The sequence below is a fragment of the Rhea pennata genome, chromosome 2 (assembly GCF_028389875.1).
Source record: "Rhea pennata isolate bPtePen1 chromosome 2, bPtePen1.pri, whole genome shotgun sequence".
NCBI classification, from domain to species: Eukaryota; Metazoa; Chordata; class Aves; order Rheiformes; family Rheidae; genus Rhea; species Rhea pennata.
The window spans coordinates 125,370,871-125,385,055 of NC_084664.1; the positions used below are offsets into that span (position 1 = coordinate 125,370,871).

Sequence of the window (14,185 nt, forward strand, 5' to 3'; positions counted from 1 at the left end):
AACAAGCTAATGAGGAAATCATTTCTTCCTCCTTTTATTTCAGTAAATGACCTGCCACTTCAATCTTTTCATTGAAATCTTGCCTCTGATGGCATTAAATTCAGCCTTGTTCTCCTCATTTTCAGTTCTGCAAACATCTCTGCTCTCTCCCTTTTTCCTTTGTTCTCTGCTGTCCTCATGATTTTCTCACTTCTCTACAGTCCACTTTATCCTATCACAGCTTCACATTTTCAAGTCATGTTCCACCATGCTTTCATTCATTCTTCCAAAAATGCCTCTTTTTTTCCTCTTAAAAAATCACTTTTAACATCATCACCTACTTTTCTGCTAGTATCATTTGTTCCTACATACTCCAATTTTTGTCTTTGCTGTCATCTGTGTGAACAGGCATATCTGCTTAAGAATTTTGTTTCATAAAGTGACTAATAAAAATTCCCCCCTAAATCATTCACAGAATGAAATCCTCAGTACATTTTATAAAATTGACTTAAAATAATTTTCAAATGTACAATAGGATTTTTTTTCTTAAAATTTAAAGCTTAGGTCTGTTCAGAAATGCAATAAAACTACTTACTTCCTATCCCTTCTGTAATATCTTTAACAGCCCCTGCATTTCCTTCCTGCTGAGCAGATGGCATTAAACAAAAGACAGGCACTAGCTTGAACAGAATGTACTTACTTACCATGGTGCATAAACCCATTGTCACAAAGAGCTACACCAAAGATCATAGCTTCCTCCCTGGTCCGGCAATCCCCCTGTTAAACCACAGCATGTTTTTTTTTTTATATATTTTAATAAATGAGTATAATGTATTCTATACACACTGGTGCAACTTCACAGGGCAGGCAACACTTGTACATCATACTCACCATTACCACCTTTATATATACATTTACAGAGTATATATAATACAGTGTGAATGTGTGTGTGTGTTTATACATATCTATGTATGGATAGTAATATATCTCTTTATAGTTACAAACAGAATATGGAAACATTTTAGTAATATTGTATTCTCTATAAAAACTGAACATAATAGAATCTAAAAAGGTATCAAAGTTAAAATACGTGTATCTTGACTTAGTGACCAGACTACAGCCATCCTCATTCCTAGCTTGCCTAAAATAAAACATAACTGATGACAGTAAATTGGTAATACTTTTATCCAAGCAGTGAGTAAAATGTGAGTTCTCAAACCCTATCCATTTCAGCTAAAACCATGAACAGTGCTACATGCTGAATCACAAATTTAAGTCTCATTAAAACATTTAAAGTTTAATAGCAAATAAGGAAAATAATCATAAAAGGGATGAACAGCATGGCTGCTGATGGTTAATGTCTGTCGTTTCCTCATTTAAGAGAATTACATTTCCACACAAACACTGTTCTAATAATTAAAACTCTGAGACAAAGTATTTGCATGTTACTCCACTTAATACAATACTATCTTCCATACTAGAATTTAAACATAATATTCAAAAAAGTACATAAATCCAAAGGTGAACACTTGCCTGTGCAATCAACCAGTCTATGAGTTTGTTAGCCATGACTACAGATTTGTAGGTTCTCAGATGATAATCCTTATCCCTGTTCAAAACAAAGCCAAAAAAACCCTCAAAAGAGTACAAAAGAAAAATTTGTATTTTATATGCAAGTTGGTAAAAGTATGAATTAAACTTTTTGTAAGTTAAATCTTACGGTATAGATAGGAAAGAGGAGGGTGCCACATCTTACTTGGGCAATTTTGCCACTGGAGCATAAAGGTGGAGCAAAAATATAGCTGTCTTGTTACAGCTGAGACTCTCCAAATGAGCCAATGGAGTGTTAGTATAGAAGTGAGTATACTAATATATACAGTAGGCATCCAAGCATATCCATGAGGACCTAGAAAGTTCTAAAAGTTTGAAAAGGTCATATTGAACTGAGTTTGCATTCTTTTTATGAGGCAGTTATGCTTTTTCCCTTGACACCCCCTCAATCTTGTTTGATCCTTCCAAAGAGACTAATCTTGAAAACATGGGTTAGGTTCCTATATTCAAACACAGCAGAATACGTATCTCTTTTGAATGAGTCACTGAAGATTTCCCAACTGGACTCACCTAATTACCGGGGTAAACAGACTGTGAAGGCGACAGTACAGTCGTACACCCTGTTAAAGAGAAAGATGAAGTTAATCACACATTCACACCAAAGAGAATGTGAAAGGAATGGACACAGTAAGGAAGTCTAACTGTTCTAAATGCATCTCATTTAGCTATTTAAAAAATCTATTTAAAAGTGTGTACCTTTTCATGTGTCAAAATTAAAATTTTGAGATAACAACAATATTCACGATTAAATGACGAGATAAAATATTTCAAAACAAGCTTTACAAAGACACATGCAAAAAAAAAGATTAGTTAAAGTTAGCATTAAAGGATTATTCTGAAGACATAGAAATCTAAAAGAAATGTACACAAAACCTGAAAGATTAAGCAACGCATTAAGGTTTTTCCAATCACGGCTTGCTATTCTACAAACAAAATGACTAATTAAAGCAAAAAAAAAAAAAAATCCAAGGACATTCAAATATATCCATAGGCACCTTATTTACAAATTGAAACTACAACCAGCCAGTAAACTTAAAAGAAAAAAAAATCAAAATGATTTCTTAAAGATGGGCAGCTTTTTATTAAAAACAAGCAAATATAAACAAAATATTTGGAGGAGTTCAAGATACCTCCATCAAAAATGTTATTTTAAAAACTAGCATTCCCTAATAGACTGTCAAAAAAGAATTATAACATGCAAGACAAAACATAAATAACAATAGAAAATTGTGTCAAAATAGAATCTATCATACATTGTTCTGCCTGCTAGCTCTGTATTGAATGTTCTCTTAGATATACCTTAATAGTATATACAGATATACATTAACACATATCAAGAGATAAATCAGTGACATTGTAATGTAATATCCAAGTGCTGTCATATTTTCTTGTCTCAAAATCATGAAAAGTCTATCAATGAGTTTAAAGGCAATTCTGTCCAATCATTTTATTATGTTTATAGTGCAGAGAGAGACCGTACTACCTAAATATCCATGTTAAAATATCTATTCAATTCCTTATTTGCTGCTTTATTAAGACACTAATAAAAGCCACTCTAATTTATAGGATAAGAGGAAAAAAAAAAAACCTTCTATGTTTAGCCATGTATCTATTAAAATGGATTGAAGAATAAATGAACTATTGGCTTCACAATTATCAAGAAATATGGACATCCTGCATATGAAATCATTAAATAATTAAAATACACTTCTTAATTTTGTATTTAAAATATGTAGCAACAAGCCAAAATCTGTTCTTAGATATAGATAATTAACTTTGATTCACATAAATACAGAGCTAGGTAAGTGTGACTGGATGCTATTTATCCTAGCAGTATCCTTACATTATTTTTCAAGTAGTTTTTTTTTACATATTCTTACTAATAAGAGCAACTGTTCTCTGTACCTTAGAAATCACATCCTGCATTTCACTTCTTGGATAGTATGTACCATCATCATATCGGAATCTGTACAGCATGTGTTCAGGTTTGAATTGGTGCTTATCTGTGACTAAAAAAAACATCACATATTGTTAGGTGACTTTCTGAAGAAATCAGAAAGAAAGAAGCTGGCCCAAGTAATTCCTTATAACAACAACCTACTACACAGTAACAGATTTCAGACAGTGAGGGCAGGAAATACTGGTAGATTGTTTGTCCTAAGTTCTTTTATGTTACAGGTGACTTTAGTTCTTGCAATATTTAAGTAGTCCACAGGAAAGCAAATAATTTTAAGTCACAGGCACATAATAAGACAGATAACCAGGCAAGGAACAACCTGGTAAAATTAGGCAAGACATATCCAATGATCCTAGCCTTCACAGAGGAATGAGAAAATGTATCAAATAAATTTGACATTGGGTACACTCACTCCCATCCCAAATCTGGTGTAATTCTGGGCACTTTTGCAAAACGTGTCAACAAACAAGCTAAAAAAGGTGGGAGGGGTTGCAATTATTCACACTATTGTTCCACATTATTAACTGCTCCATCTCTTATTGAGGCCTATCTCAGATGATTAAATAAAAATACAAATGCTCCACAACATATCTGACCAGTTATACTCTGCAGGAGGAAAGGGAGAGGGAACTTCTTCCTTCACACATTTCCAGCTAAAAGTCTTAAGTACAAGCAGCTTGAAGTCAATGCAGAAAATCCACTTCACCAAAGATCCATGAAGAAAGTATCTTAACACGTGAGTTTCCAGTTTAGAGAGGCTCACAAATTCCAAGAACAGAACCTCACACAATCATTTAGTCAAAACAGACACATCATATGATGGAAAACTTGTCCAACAAACGGGACTAAAGCAAGTCCTTCTAAAAGCCAGCTCATTTCATCTGAAGATTAAGGACAGCACTAAGCATTACCACCATCCTAAGATATCGATCTTGTGTTAATTATTCTTTTGCCTGAAAACAACTTTAATTCAAAACTACATTTATGTGGCATGCACTTCCCATAGTAGGCTATCATTATGTCTTTGTTGAACAGAGTAACAAGGTCCACAGTGTCACATAATTCTTCTGGTGTGTCCTCTTATACCAAGTGATTAAACCATCACCCATTATTCTCTTCAACAAATCAAGTTGAACACTATAAGCTTTGCATAGTAAGGTGCCTTCTGTAGCCACTGCATCATTTTCCACACTCCTTCAAGGTCTTCAGTATCTCCACACAGTTTCTAATGTGTGGACATAAAAACTGACATTATTTAGAGAGTGGTTTCACCAATTGCATGTGCAAGAACAAAATAGCTTCCTTATTTGCATTTGATATATCTACTAATAGCAAAAATGAAAGATGTTATTCTGACTTTTTGCCACTGTCTTGAACTGGCAGCACATGCTAAGGTAACCATCCACAATAACCACGAAGATCTTTTACACATCATTTCCTCCCAACACATCAGGTATAGCCTAAAAAACTTCCAGCTATACTGCCAAGTATAAGTATGTAAATGTATTTTAATGGATTGTGACCATTTAACTAATGAAGATCAGTTTTAATTTTGTAATGAAAAATACTTTCCTACTATTGGGGAACAAAAATATTTCACTAGATCAACAAACTTAAAGATTTTTAAAACTGCCACAACCAGAAATAGAAAAACCACCATCACAATTCTATTGCTTAAGGTCAAATTATTCCTGACTGTTACAGAGATACACAGGGAGGGAATCATGACATGACATCAAGACACCTTTCCATCCTTGCATGCCTGTAAAAAACAGAACACAACCCTGAAGAATGCAAGCACTGCTCTGTGTTTGCAGCCCCCTCCTCACATATGGTCCACCAAAAACTAAAGGAGAAGCTTCTCAGAGTTGGCACATCCTGAGCTCTGGAAAGCAAGAAAACCAGACAAGAAGGTTTCCTACTCAAGTATACTGCACAAAATACCAAAATATCTTCAGGCAACACTGTGAGTGAAGCTGCAAAACCTGCACAGCTGCATACACACCTAGCTAAAGTGCTAGCAAAAAAGGGACCAGAACTGTTTACTTCAGCATCTCTATGAGCTTATACATTCATAAAACTACAATCTAATATGTATTTATAAAACTATCTACGTACAGATTATTTTAGTAACTATAAAGCTTCTTACACTTCTAACTCTACTTAGCAGGAGCAAGTGACTTGACAAAGCAGTTCAGCCCATTGACTGACTGATGTCTTTTCAGATATCAGAGACAATGCCAGCAGAGGGATTTAGATGAGCACCATAAAAACAGATTTTTCCTTTGTGCAAAATTGGAAAAAGAAATAAGGTAAAAACATAACCTTTCCACTTACAATATTCATACACTAGCAAGTAAAACAACGCCCACCACAATAGGGGTCTGGGCCTTGCTAGAACCCCCACACAGTGAAAATAATGGCAGGCACAGTGAATATGCAAAGTCTAACAAAGTCCTCTACAACATTTGCAAACTTTCCAGTCAAGCTTTCTTTCTCCCTTGCTGCCTCCGTGGAAACAGATGGTTCATTCAACTTTATTTTAAGAATTCTATTTTCACCAAACCACAGCTGGATTTACTATTCAAAGTAGCATGTCTGGCTCATATTTCCAAGCTCCAATATAATTATCCTTTTATCTCATGAAATTACACAATATTCATTTAACTCTGTATTGAAAAAGTCTATTAGTGTATTTAGGATACAATTTATGAGATCAGAAGAAGAATCTTTGGCAACAGAATCATTCCACTGACAACAATTCTATGTATGTAGCAAATCTAATAGCATCTGACATTTGAATGCTGCTGGAGGAAAATCACCCAGACTAGCATTAAAATATTAAGATTACATGACTACTGATGAACACCCTTAATATGTTTACTCCTACTCTGTGTATGTTTAAAATGCATAAAGCTAAGCAGCACTCTGTTACTCCCACTTTCTTTCCAGCCAAGGACACTGAAAACATGGTGGCAAAGAACCACCATCTGCCTCTCAAACCGATTACATTACTTTAAGTTTTGTAAAATAGCCTCAAACCTTTTTTGTATTCCATCACTAATCCCAAATCAGTGAAGCAATCTGAGCAGTTTCTGAGGCATTAGAAGATTTTTATATCAGTTTTACAAAGTAAGTATGAATTTATTACTGGACTAAGTATATAAACATTGTAATGTAAATTATTAGTGATTGCAGCTAAATTTACACCCTGGATCCGTGCCGGAACTCTAATTGTTTTTAAGTGGTGTTAAGTTAAATGTTTTTAAGTGATTGTACTTATTGCAATCCACACATCTTCAAAACAGAAGTTTCTCCATTTCACTAGTATGGTCCTGTCAAAAGATGAGGAGCTGATCTTGTAAGAGACTTTGATATGAAAAATGTTCTCAATGTAAATTATCTCAATAAATTAACACTTCTTATTGGCTCAAAAACTCTATCATTTCAGTGATACTTCTCTCCAGAATGAGGTCAAACCAGCCAGTTAAGATGGAAAATTTCAGTATGAAAATCTGAATTTTAATAATATTCTAATCTACTGAAAACTGGGAAATTCAAAATATTAAACTGTTGAGATGTAGGCTGGGTCCTATCAGATTCAGTTGTTATTCCTAAAAGATAGTCAGGCACATTTATCAACAGAGAACTGCAACATTCATTGCTCACTCCCTGCATAGATAATTGCAGCATAGCAATTAAACCAACAGAACTATTCCCAGCAAATCTAGTAGGCATTGGCAATTGCCCCATGAGGTCCCTACAAAGATACTGCAGATTCAACAAACTGTCTTGCACTAACAAGATAATCTTTTTTAAAAAAAATAATTAGTTAATTCTAATTATAACAATTAACATGAAAATAAATAAGTTAAAATTAATTATACTTACCATGATGGATAATGCCATTCTCTAATAAAGCTTGGCCAAGATGAACACCTTCTTCAGATTTGTGTATCTCTCCAATTTCCAATAACCAGGACACAAATTCACTGAATTAAAAAGAGATACAAAAACAAACCTTAAATATTGTATCACCACATTTATTACCGTTTTCTTCCAGTACCTTTTCATATTTAATACCTTAGGTATTTAAGTACCTAAGTTTGTAAGTAGTCTACAAAATACTTTGCGTAACAGAATTCTTTCTGTCATAAGCTCACTTTCCATTTTTATTTATTACAGGTAGTGCCAATATTCTGTCCGTAATGGGAAACATTCACATATTCTCTAATTTACATTTTGGCAAAGCTCTGGAATGGGAGACAAATGGCCCTAACAGACACTGAAAATAAACAATGATTTCCTTAAAATGCTAAAGAAGATTTAAGGTGTATTTTCAGCTGGTTGAAATTTACACTATCAAATGCATATTCTACCTTCCAAGAAAGCATTTGGGGAAAGTGGTTAGTTTCCTCTTCCTGTCTTTGATGAGATTCCCTTGTTTGCACATCATTTTGTACAGTCTTTCTCCTTGCTCAGAGATCATCACCCAAGTGTCTTGTTCCATGCCTAGTTTTAAACCTGCCAAGATACATTCAGATTTTATGAAGTGATATTGCCGTTATACTTCAACAGCATTAAGTAAACCCAATGCTATTATAAATAAAAAAGCAAACGTAAAAAGAATTATTTTCCATTATTTTGCTGAGTATCAAGATTCAACTAAACAACTGATCTTCATAGAAACATAATTAAAAATTCACTATGGTAAAGTTAAATTGTTCCTGAAAATGTACACCTATACCAACATCACCACTGACACCACAGTAAAAATACTAATTCTGTGATTTTCACTGACTTCATTATGTGAACACTTACAAGGGAGGAGTCATCCCTTCTCAAGTTTTAAAGAAAAGGGCCTTGTTTTTATGTTTACCATGTGACAACGAAAATATTCAGATAGTCATGAAATATTTTCCACATTCCAATAAACAGTAACTAGTTATCTGTTATGCAATTTTTATATTTTATATAAGATTATTTTACTCCTTTTCTAGAAATGCATATATACATTTTGATTTCTATTTGCATCAGAATTTTCTGAACAACAAAATCTATCAAGGTTTTGGGATTGATATTTGTTATTATTTTTTTTCCTCTTACTCTTTTTGAGAAAATATTACTACTTCTCAGTAACAAAGAACATTCTTGACAATTGAAACAGCTTTCCTTGAATTACGTCATATTGGCCGTTCACAGAAGCTCCCAAGGAGCACCCAAGACCTTTGCAGTTGACATGCTTTCCCTATAAAAACACTTATTAATTCTGGACAAAAATATACATTTCTGGAATGCTTTATGCATGCCTTGTATGTTTACAGTTTCTTTTTTCAGACTTGTATTTTTAAAACTATAACTGCACACCTTTACTGTGAGTAATAATCTATCATTTTTTTCTAATTCTGCAAAAATAACCAGATAAAATATAAGTGTCATGTGCAAAAAGAAATAATAATAATAAAAAAAAGCAATGGTCTCTGACACAGATACAGAAGTGTTTCTCATGACGCATGAACCTGGTAGTGCTGATGCCAAACAACCAGATAAAACATCATTTGTTCCTAGGAAAAGAAAATCAATATACTGCTTTTGGAGCTTCTACGATGTTGATGTTTTTATTAATATTGACTCTTTGAATTAGGTATAAATGCACTGCATCATTGGGCTTGAAGACCATCTGCTCTTAAATAAACTTACAACTCGCTAAACGCCTCAGGTGGCTACACAGAAGCCCTGATACTGACAGAAATACCTTCCAGCAAAAGATTTCCATTTCAGTTTCCATCCCCCCTGCAAGAAAATATGATCTATATAGTGGTTGTAGTTGGTATTTCAAATACAGCTGTTGAAACCTATGGTAACATGTTTCACTTGGGGTAGTTTCTCCCTTTTGCTCAGCTATTGCTATGGTTTCCAGACAGCAACACAAGTTGAGTTTCCCTAAGTGCACTGAATCTTCAAGTTTACCCCCATTTTCAGTCCATCAAGCCCACTACATGGCACACTTCAGCTGTATTTCTGTGCGTCACTCCACCACCACATCCTGTACTTATCTAGTCTGGAGATAACTGCAACCTGCCACTCTGTGAGATGCAAGGTCTACAGCCTTGCTATGAACAAATCCACAGGCCGGCCCTGCCAAACAGCGCTGTGCAGGCGGAAGGCCCTGCTCCCTGCCCTAGAGATCTGACAGGCATGTACCTTGGATTTAGTTAGTCTCAGATTTACAAAGGAGAAAAGATACTGCTCTCACATGTGCAGTCACTTAGACTTCGGTGTAATTGCATACATATACATGAAGTCCACATCTTACTAAGTAAACATACAATTAAAGCATATTTATGCACACAGTGAATGGGAAAGAGTTGATAGCTGCATTTAGATACATACAGTATTTGAATTCTAAGTTAGCAATTTGGTTCCTGAGCCATTTGGCAACCTGCCTGCAATTAAGATGCATCCTGCTTCATAAGAGGTGTTTATAGAGATGTTTTGAAAAATCACTGTGCTGGAGGAGAAAGATAAATCTATATATTGTTAGTGTAGCAGGGATATTCAAGAAATACTTTTTAAAGATTTTGTGTTCAAACTCAGTTTGAGTGAATGCCAAATCCTCTCATGCTCTAATCTCTTCCTATTTCTCTCTTGATTATTTCCTCACTGGTAAAGCCACTGTTACCACCAAGAGCTGAAAAATTCTCTAAATTATAATGCTAAAGGTATCAAGAGGCTAAGGAAACCATGAAATTTAACAATGGTAAAGTGGGATTTGATATAAATATTAATCAGTTTCACGCAAGTCCTTGAATAGAAGCAGGCAAACATTTTTTGTTGTGTATGACACCATCTCTACCAAGTTGTTTTTCATTTGTTATTTCCAAAATTTTCAGTTCTTAGAGGTCTAGGGCATCTTTTAAACTTTTCTTCTACTATTTACTCTCTATGGATCTATTGATTAAGTAGTGCTCAGATATCCTCCTTGAAATTCTGGCCCCAGGACAGATGTTATACAAACATCCATTATTCAAACTTCAAAGATGAAAGACAGGAAGTATTCCAGCTTTCAGTTTACAGCTGAGGCACAAGGCTACAGTTAATATAACAGGCCACAGGAAACCTATACAGGCCAGAAAGAGAATCCCAGATCTAACCACAAGGCCATATTTTCATTCAATACCAAGGATCCATACATTATTATTGATTAGGCTGTTATGAAATTAGCTCCAGAAGATGATGATGTGCTACCTTTCCATGGTCCTATTTTGTACTAGGTTCACCTTGAATACATGAGGCTTTTCATGGTCACATTTGAGATCAGGATTATATTTCATCCTATTATTCTTCCACTAACTTCAGTTGTTTAAATGGATAAGTTTTCCTTCTGGTGGTGATTTTCTACTTTCTTGGATGAAGGAGAATGGATCTAAAATGGGGTTATGGGTTTACTCTGTACCATCTTGAGGTAGATCATCTACATGAAGATCCATCATAGAAAACCTGCTCACTTCAGTAATGGAAGTATCTAGTCAGAAAATGTTACCATTACATACAGATCCCAAAAGAGATTTGGAGTAGATCCTCAGATATCACAAACCGTAATAGTTCACATGCTTCAGTAAAGTTATGACTATTTCTACCGGCTGAGGACAATCTCTAAAAAACATAGACCACATCATCTCCCAGTTTCCAAACAATATTAACTACTAGCATACATAACCCATGTCCTTATGTCTTTTCTAGTACAAGTTTGGTTTATTTTGTCCAAGCTGGTATTCATAAACTTTCAGTTGACCCTGACACCATGCATTTGCATGGCAGCTGGTTTCACTTTACATCTTAACATAAAAATAGAACACAGACTTCTGGCACAGCAAGACAAAAAAGTTTATTAACAAACCTTTTCTTCTTTCTCGCTCTTTCAGAATAGCTTCCAGCCATTCTTGTTTCTCTTCAGGGGTTTTTGCCATACATACAAACCATTTGTTCTTTGCTGTGTTGTGGATCTTCCAGCCATTAACAACAGTATGGCCACTGCTATGATAGTCAGCTGGGAAAAGATAAAATCAAAATAAGATGGTTTGAAGAACAAAAGCTTTTAAAATAAAAACAAAGTTGTTATAAATATGAACTCCATATTTCCTGAGCATTACCTATAACAACACAAAAAATAAAAAGGAATGAACAGTTATCTGTGCAGTTACTTCACAGGCTGCTTATGAACTATGTAGTAACTTAATGAGCTGTATTATTTTTTACTTTTAGTAAACTTATTGCATTTTTTAAAATGTAACAGATAAAGAATTGCCTAGAATATGGAAGGAAGCACGAACTTGATGCTAAAATAGGCAATGTCCTACTTAAAATAGATTGCAGTATTTATCAGAGCATTTTTGTTTGCATTACAGTTCATTAAATAATTGCTTCAAATTTGGCACTGTGGTTTTGCCCCTTAAATTACTGAAATCTGCTTTGCTGATCTGAGGAATTTATTATCAAGTTTAGAAAAGGAATAAATACCCAGTGGGAAAAATACAATTTCATTTTGAAGAGTAAGCATATCAGATGTGTTTGATGTAGTTTATTTGTTATTTGAATAAAGAAATAGATATACAATTATTTGTTTAAACTAATTGAAATATAATTAAAAATTTACTATGTTTCAAAGAATACATTAACCAAATGCATAGTTTTTGAAACATATTTTTAACAACCCTATGTTCAGCATACATATTATGGAAGAGAGGCAATAATTGTTGATGTTCTTAGCTATATTGAACTTCTGACTCTTAATTTATAAACTTCTATGCTATAAAGAGCAGTCATTTTATTACTTACTACTTTCTCTTAACTTATAAATCTTGAAAATTGTGATGTTAGCATGCTAGCTCACGAATCTTACTGGAAATCAGCTAAACAGGCTTTCATTCTGAAACTAACACCCTTGTGTAACATGAACATTTTTCAATAGGATTACATGCATTTCCTCGGACAAACTTTCAAGGCCCTAAATGCCACATGATAACAAATATAATTTTTGTATAAAATATAGATTAAAACTAGAACTAGCAATTATTTAAAAATAAAAAACACTAAGAAAATCAGAGATTAACATTCTCTCATTACTAACTTTCATGAAGAGGCAAGAAAATCCTAGGGCCAGCCCTAAACTACTCCAGTAACTTCAGAACTTTATACTTTGCAAATCCTTTTTCATAATTCAGCCCAGTTTTGTATGAGATGAGATTTTCCAAAATCAAAATGTTTGCTGAAATGCTTGCTAAGATTTATCATAAATCTCAGTAGACACACTAATATCTTTTCAATAACTCTGCATTTTAATTAGATGGAAAGCAGTCAATTTTTGTATACACAGCTTGGAAAATGTCAGGCACTACTAGAAAATCATGAGACTGATGGTTAATTTTTGAACAAACACAACATACTAGTACTCAAAAATGTTTAAGAAAGTGAAAACAAGTGCACAATGGAAAAATTTGGAGTAATTTATTTTTGCAACTTCATGTTTATACTACTTATCCACTTAACATTTTTTTGCATATAAACTATGCATAACATTCTTAAACCTATGCATGACATCTTTCATCCGTTTAAAACCACTGTATTTCTTAAAAACTCATGTAACATGCACCTCAGAAAATCAGAGTCAAAGTCAACCAAAGGAAAAAGTCATAAATAGAAGTTATCAGTTGACAGCCTTTTGGAGATCAGAGGCAGGAGGGCTGCCAGAGGAAAGAGGGCTAAGTTCTGTTTGTGTTATTGAAGCAGATACCTATAAACCTTGCAATATGGCACTAGCAGTGCCTTTTTATTTTAAATTGCAGGTTATATGCATACAGCTATGGGGTGATAATTTTGCTGTGGTCTTTTTTACCATAGCAATGAAACACTTCTCAGAAATAATTACATCTAACATCACAATTTTGGTAGGGAAATACTATGCTCTCTAACACAGAGAACTGCAGTGGTTTAAACTGTGGAAAAAGTATTCAAAAATTATGGCACAGACAAACAAAGCGATTTAGATATCTACATTTCACTTTGAGCAGAATCCGATTTCAGCTTGATAGTTCAATTAATAAAAACTGGCTTATCCAGCCACCTGGGTATCTCCATGCAGAGACAATAGTTTGAAAACCTAACTGCTTTGACATCTAAAGTTACGTGCCAAAAGTGCTGCCAGTTTGACTGCATTTATTTCACGCCGTTACAAATTCACTGAACTGAATTCTATGAACAGCTGAATCAAGTAGTTGGGTGCTAAGACCACCGAATATATACACATGGCAATTAGTTCAGGAGGAAGACAACTGATAACTCTCTACATTTTGCAATAATAACTCACCACGCTGATGCTCACCTAGCTCAAATCCCTGTCTTACACAGCAACACCCCTGATTTCTCTTTTGCTCCTCATGTTCCCTGTAACTATAATCCTCCAAGGTTTTCCATGAACTATATGTCCTCCACAATACACCCATCCCCAGCTTCTTCTAAGCAGCATTTTCAGCATTCCATCAGCATCCCATATACCATATACCATTTTTGCATTGTCAATAGGACAAAATCTGGTGGAGAACTATGCGCATGCTATCTGGCTGTGTGGCCAACCAGGAG

At 34.4% G+C, this 14,185-nt stretch overlaps 1 protein-coding gene across 1 annotated transcript in view; it reads right to left on the minus strand.

The window, feature by feature from the left end:
- The window catches only part of PREX2 (phosphatidylinositol-3,4,5-trisphosphate dependent Rac exchange factor 2), a 175,106-nt gene that overhangs the window by 94,582 nt on the left and 66,339 nt on the right, over window positions 1-14,185 (minus strand). Inside the window, exons 9-15 of the mRNA XM_062568190.1 lie at window positions 11,448-11,597; window positions 7,927-8,071; window positions 7,439-7,539; window positions 3,496-3,599; window positions 2,101-2,150; window positions 1,513-1,588; window positions 684-756 (exon numbers count right to left, since the gene is read on the minus strand). Coding sequence (XP_062424174.1) covers window positions 684-756; window positions 1,513-1,588; window positions 2,101-2,150; window positions 3,496-3,599; window positions 7,439-7,539; window positions 7,927-8,071; window positions 11,448-11,597 — 699 coding nt within the window. The remainder of the gene's footprint in view (window positions 1-683; window positions 757-1,512; window positions 1,589-2,100; window positions 2,151-3,495; window positions 3,600-7,438; window positions 7,540-7,926; window positions 8,072-11,447; window positions 11,598-14,185) is intronic.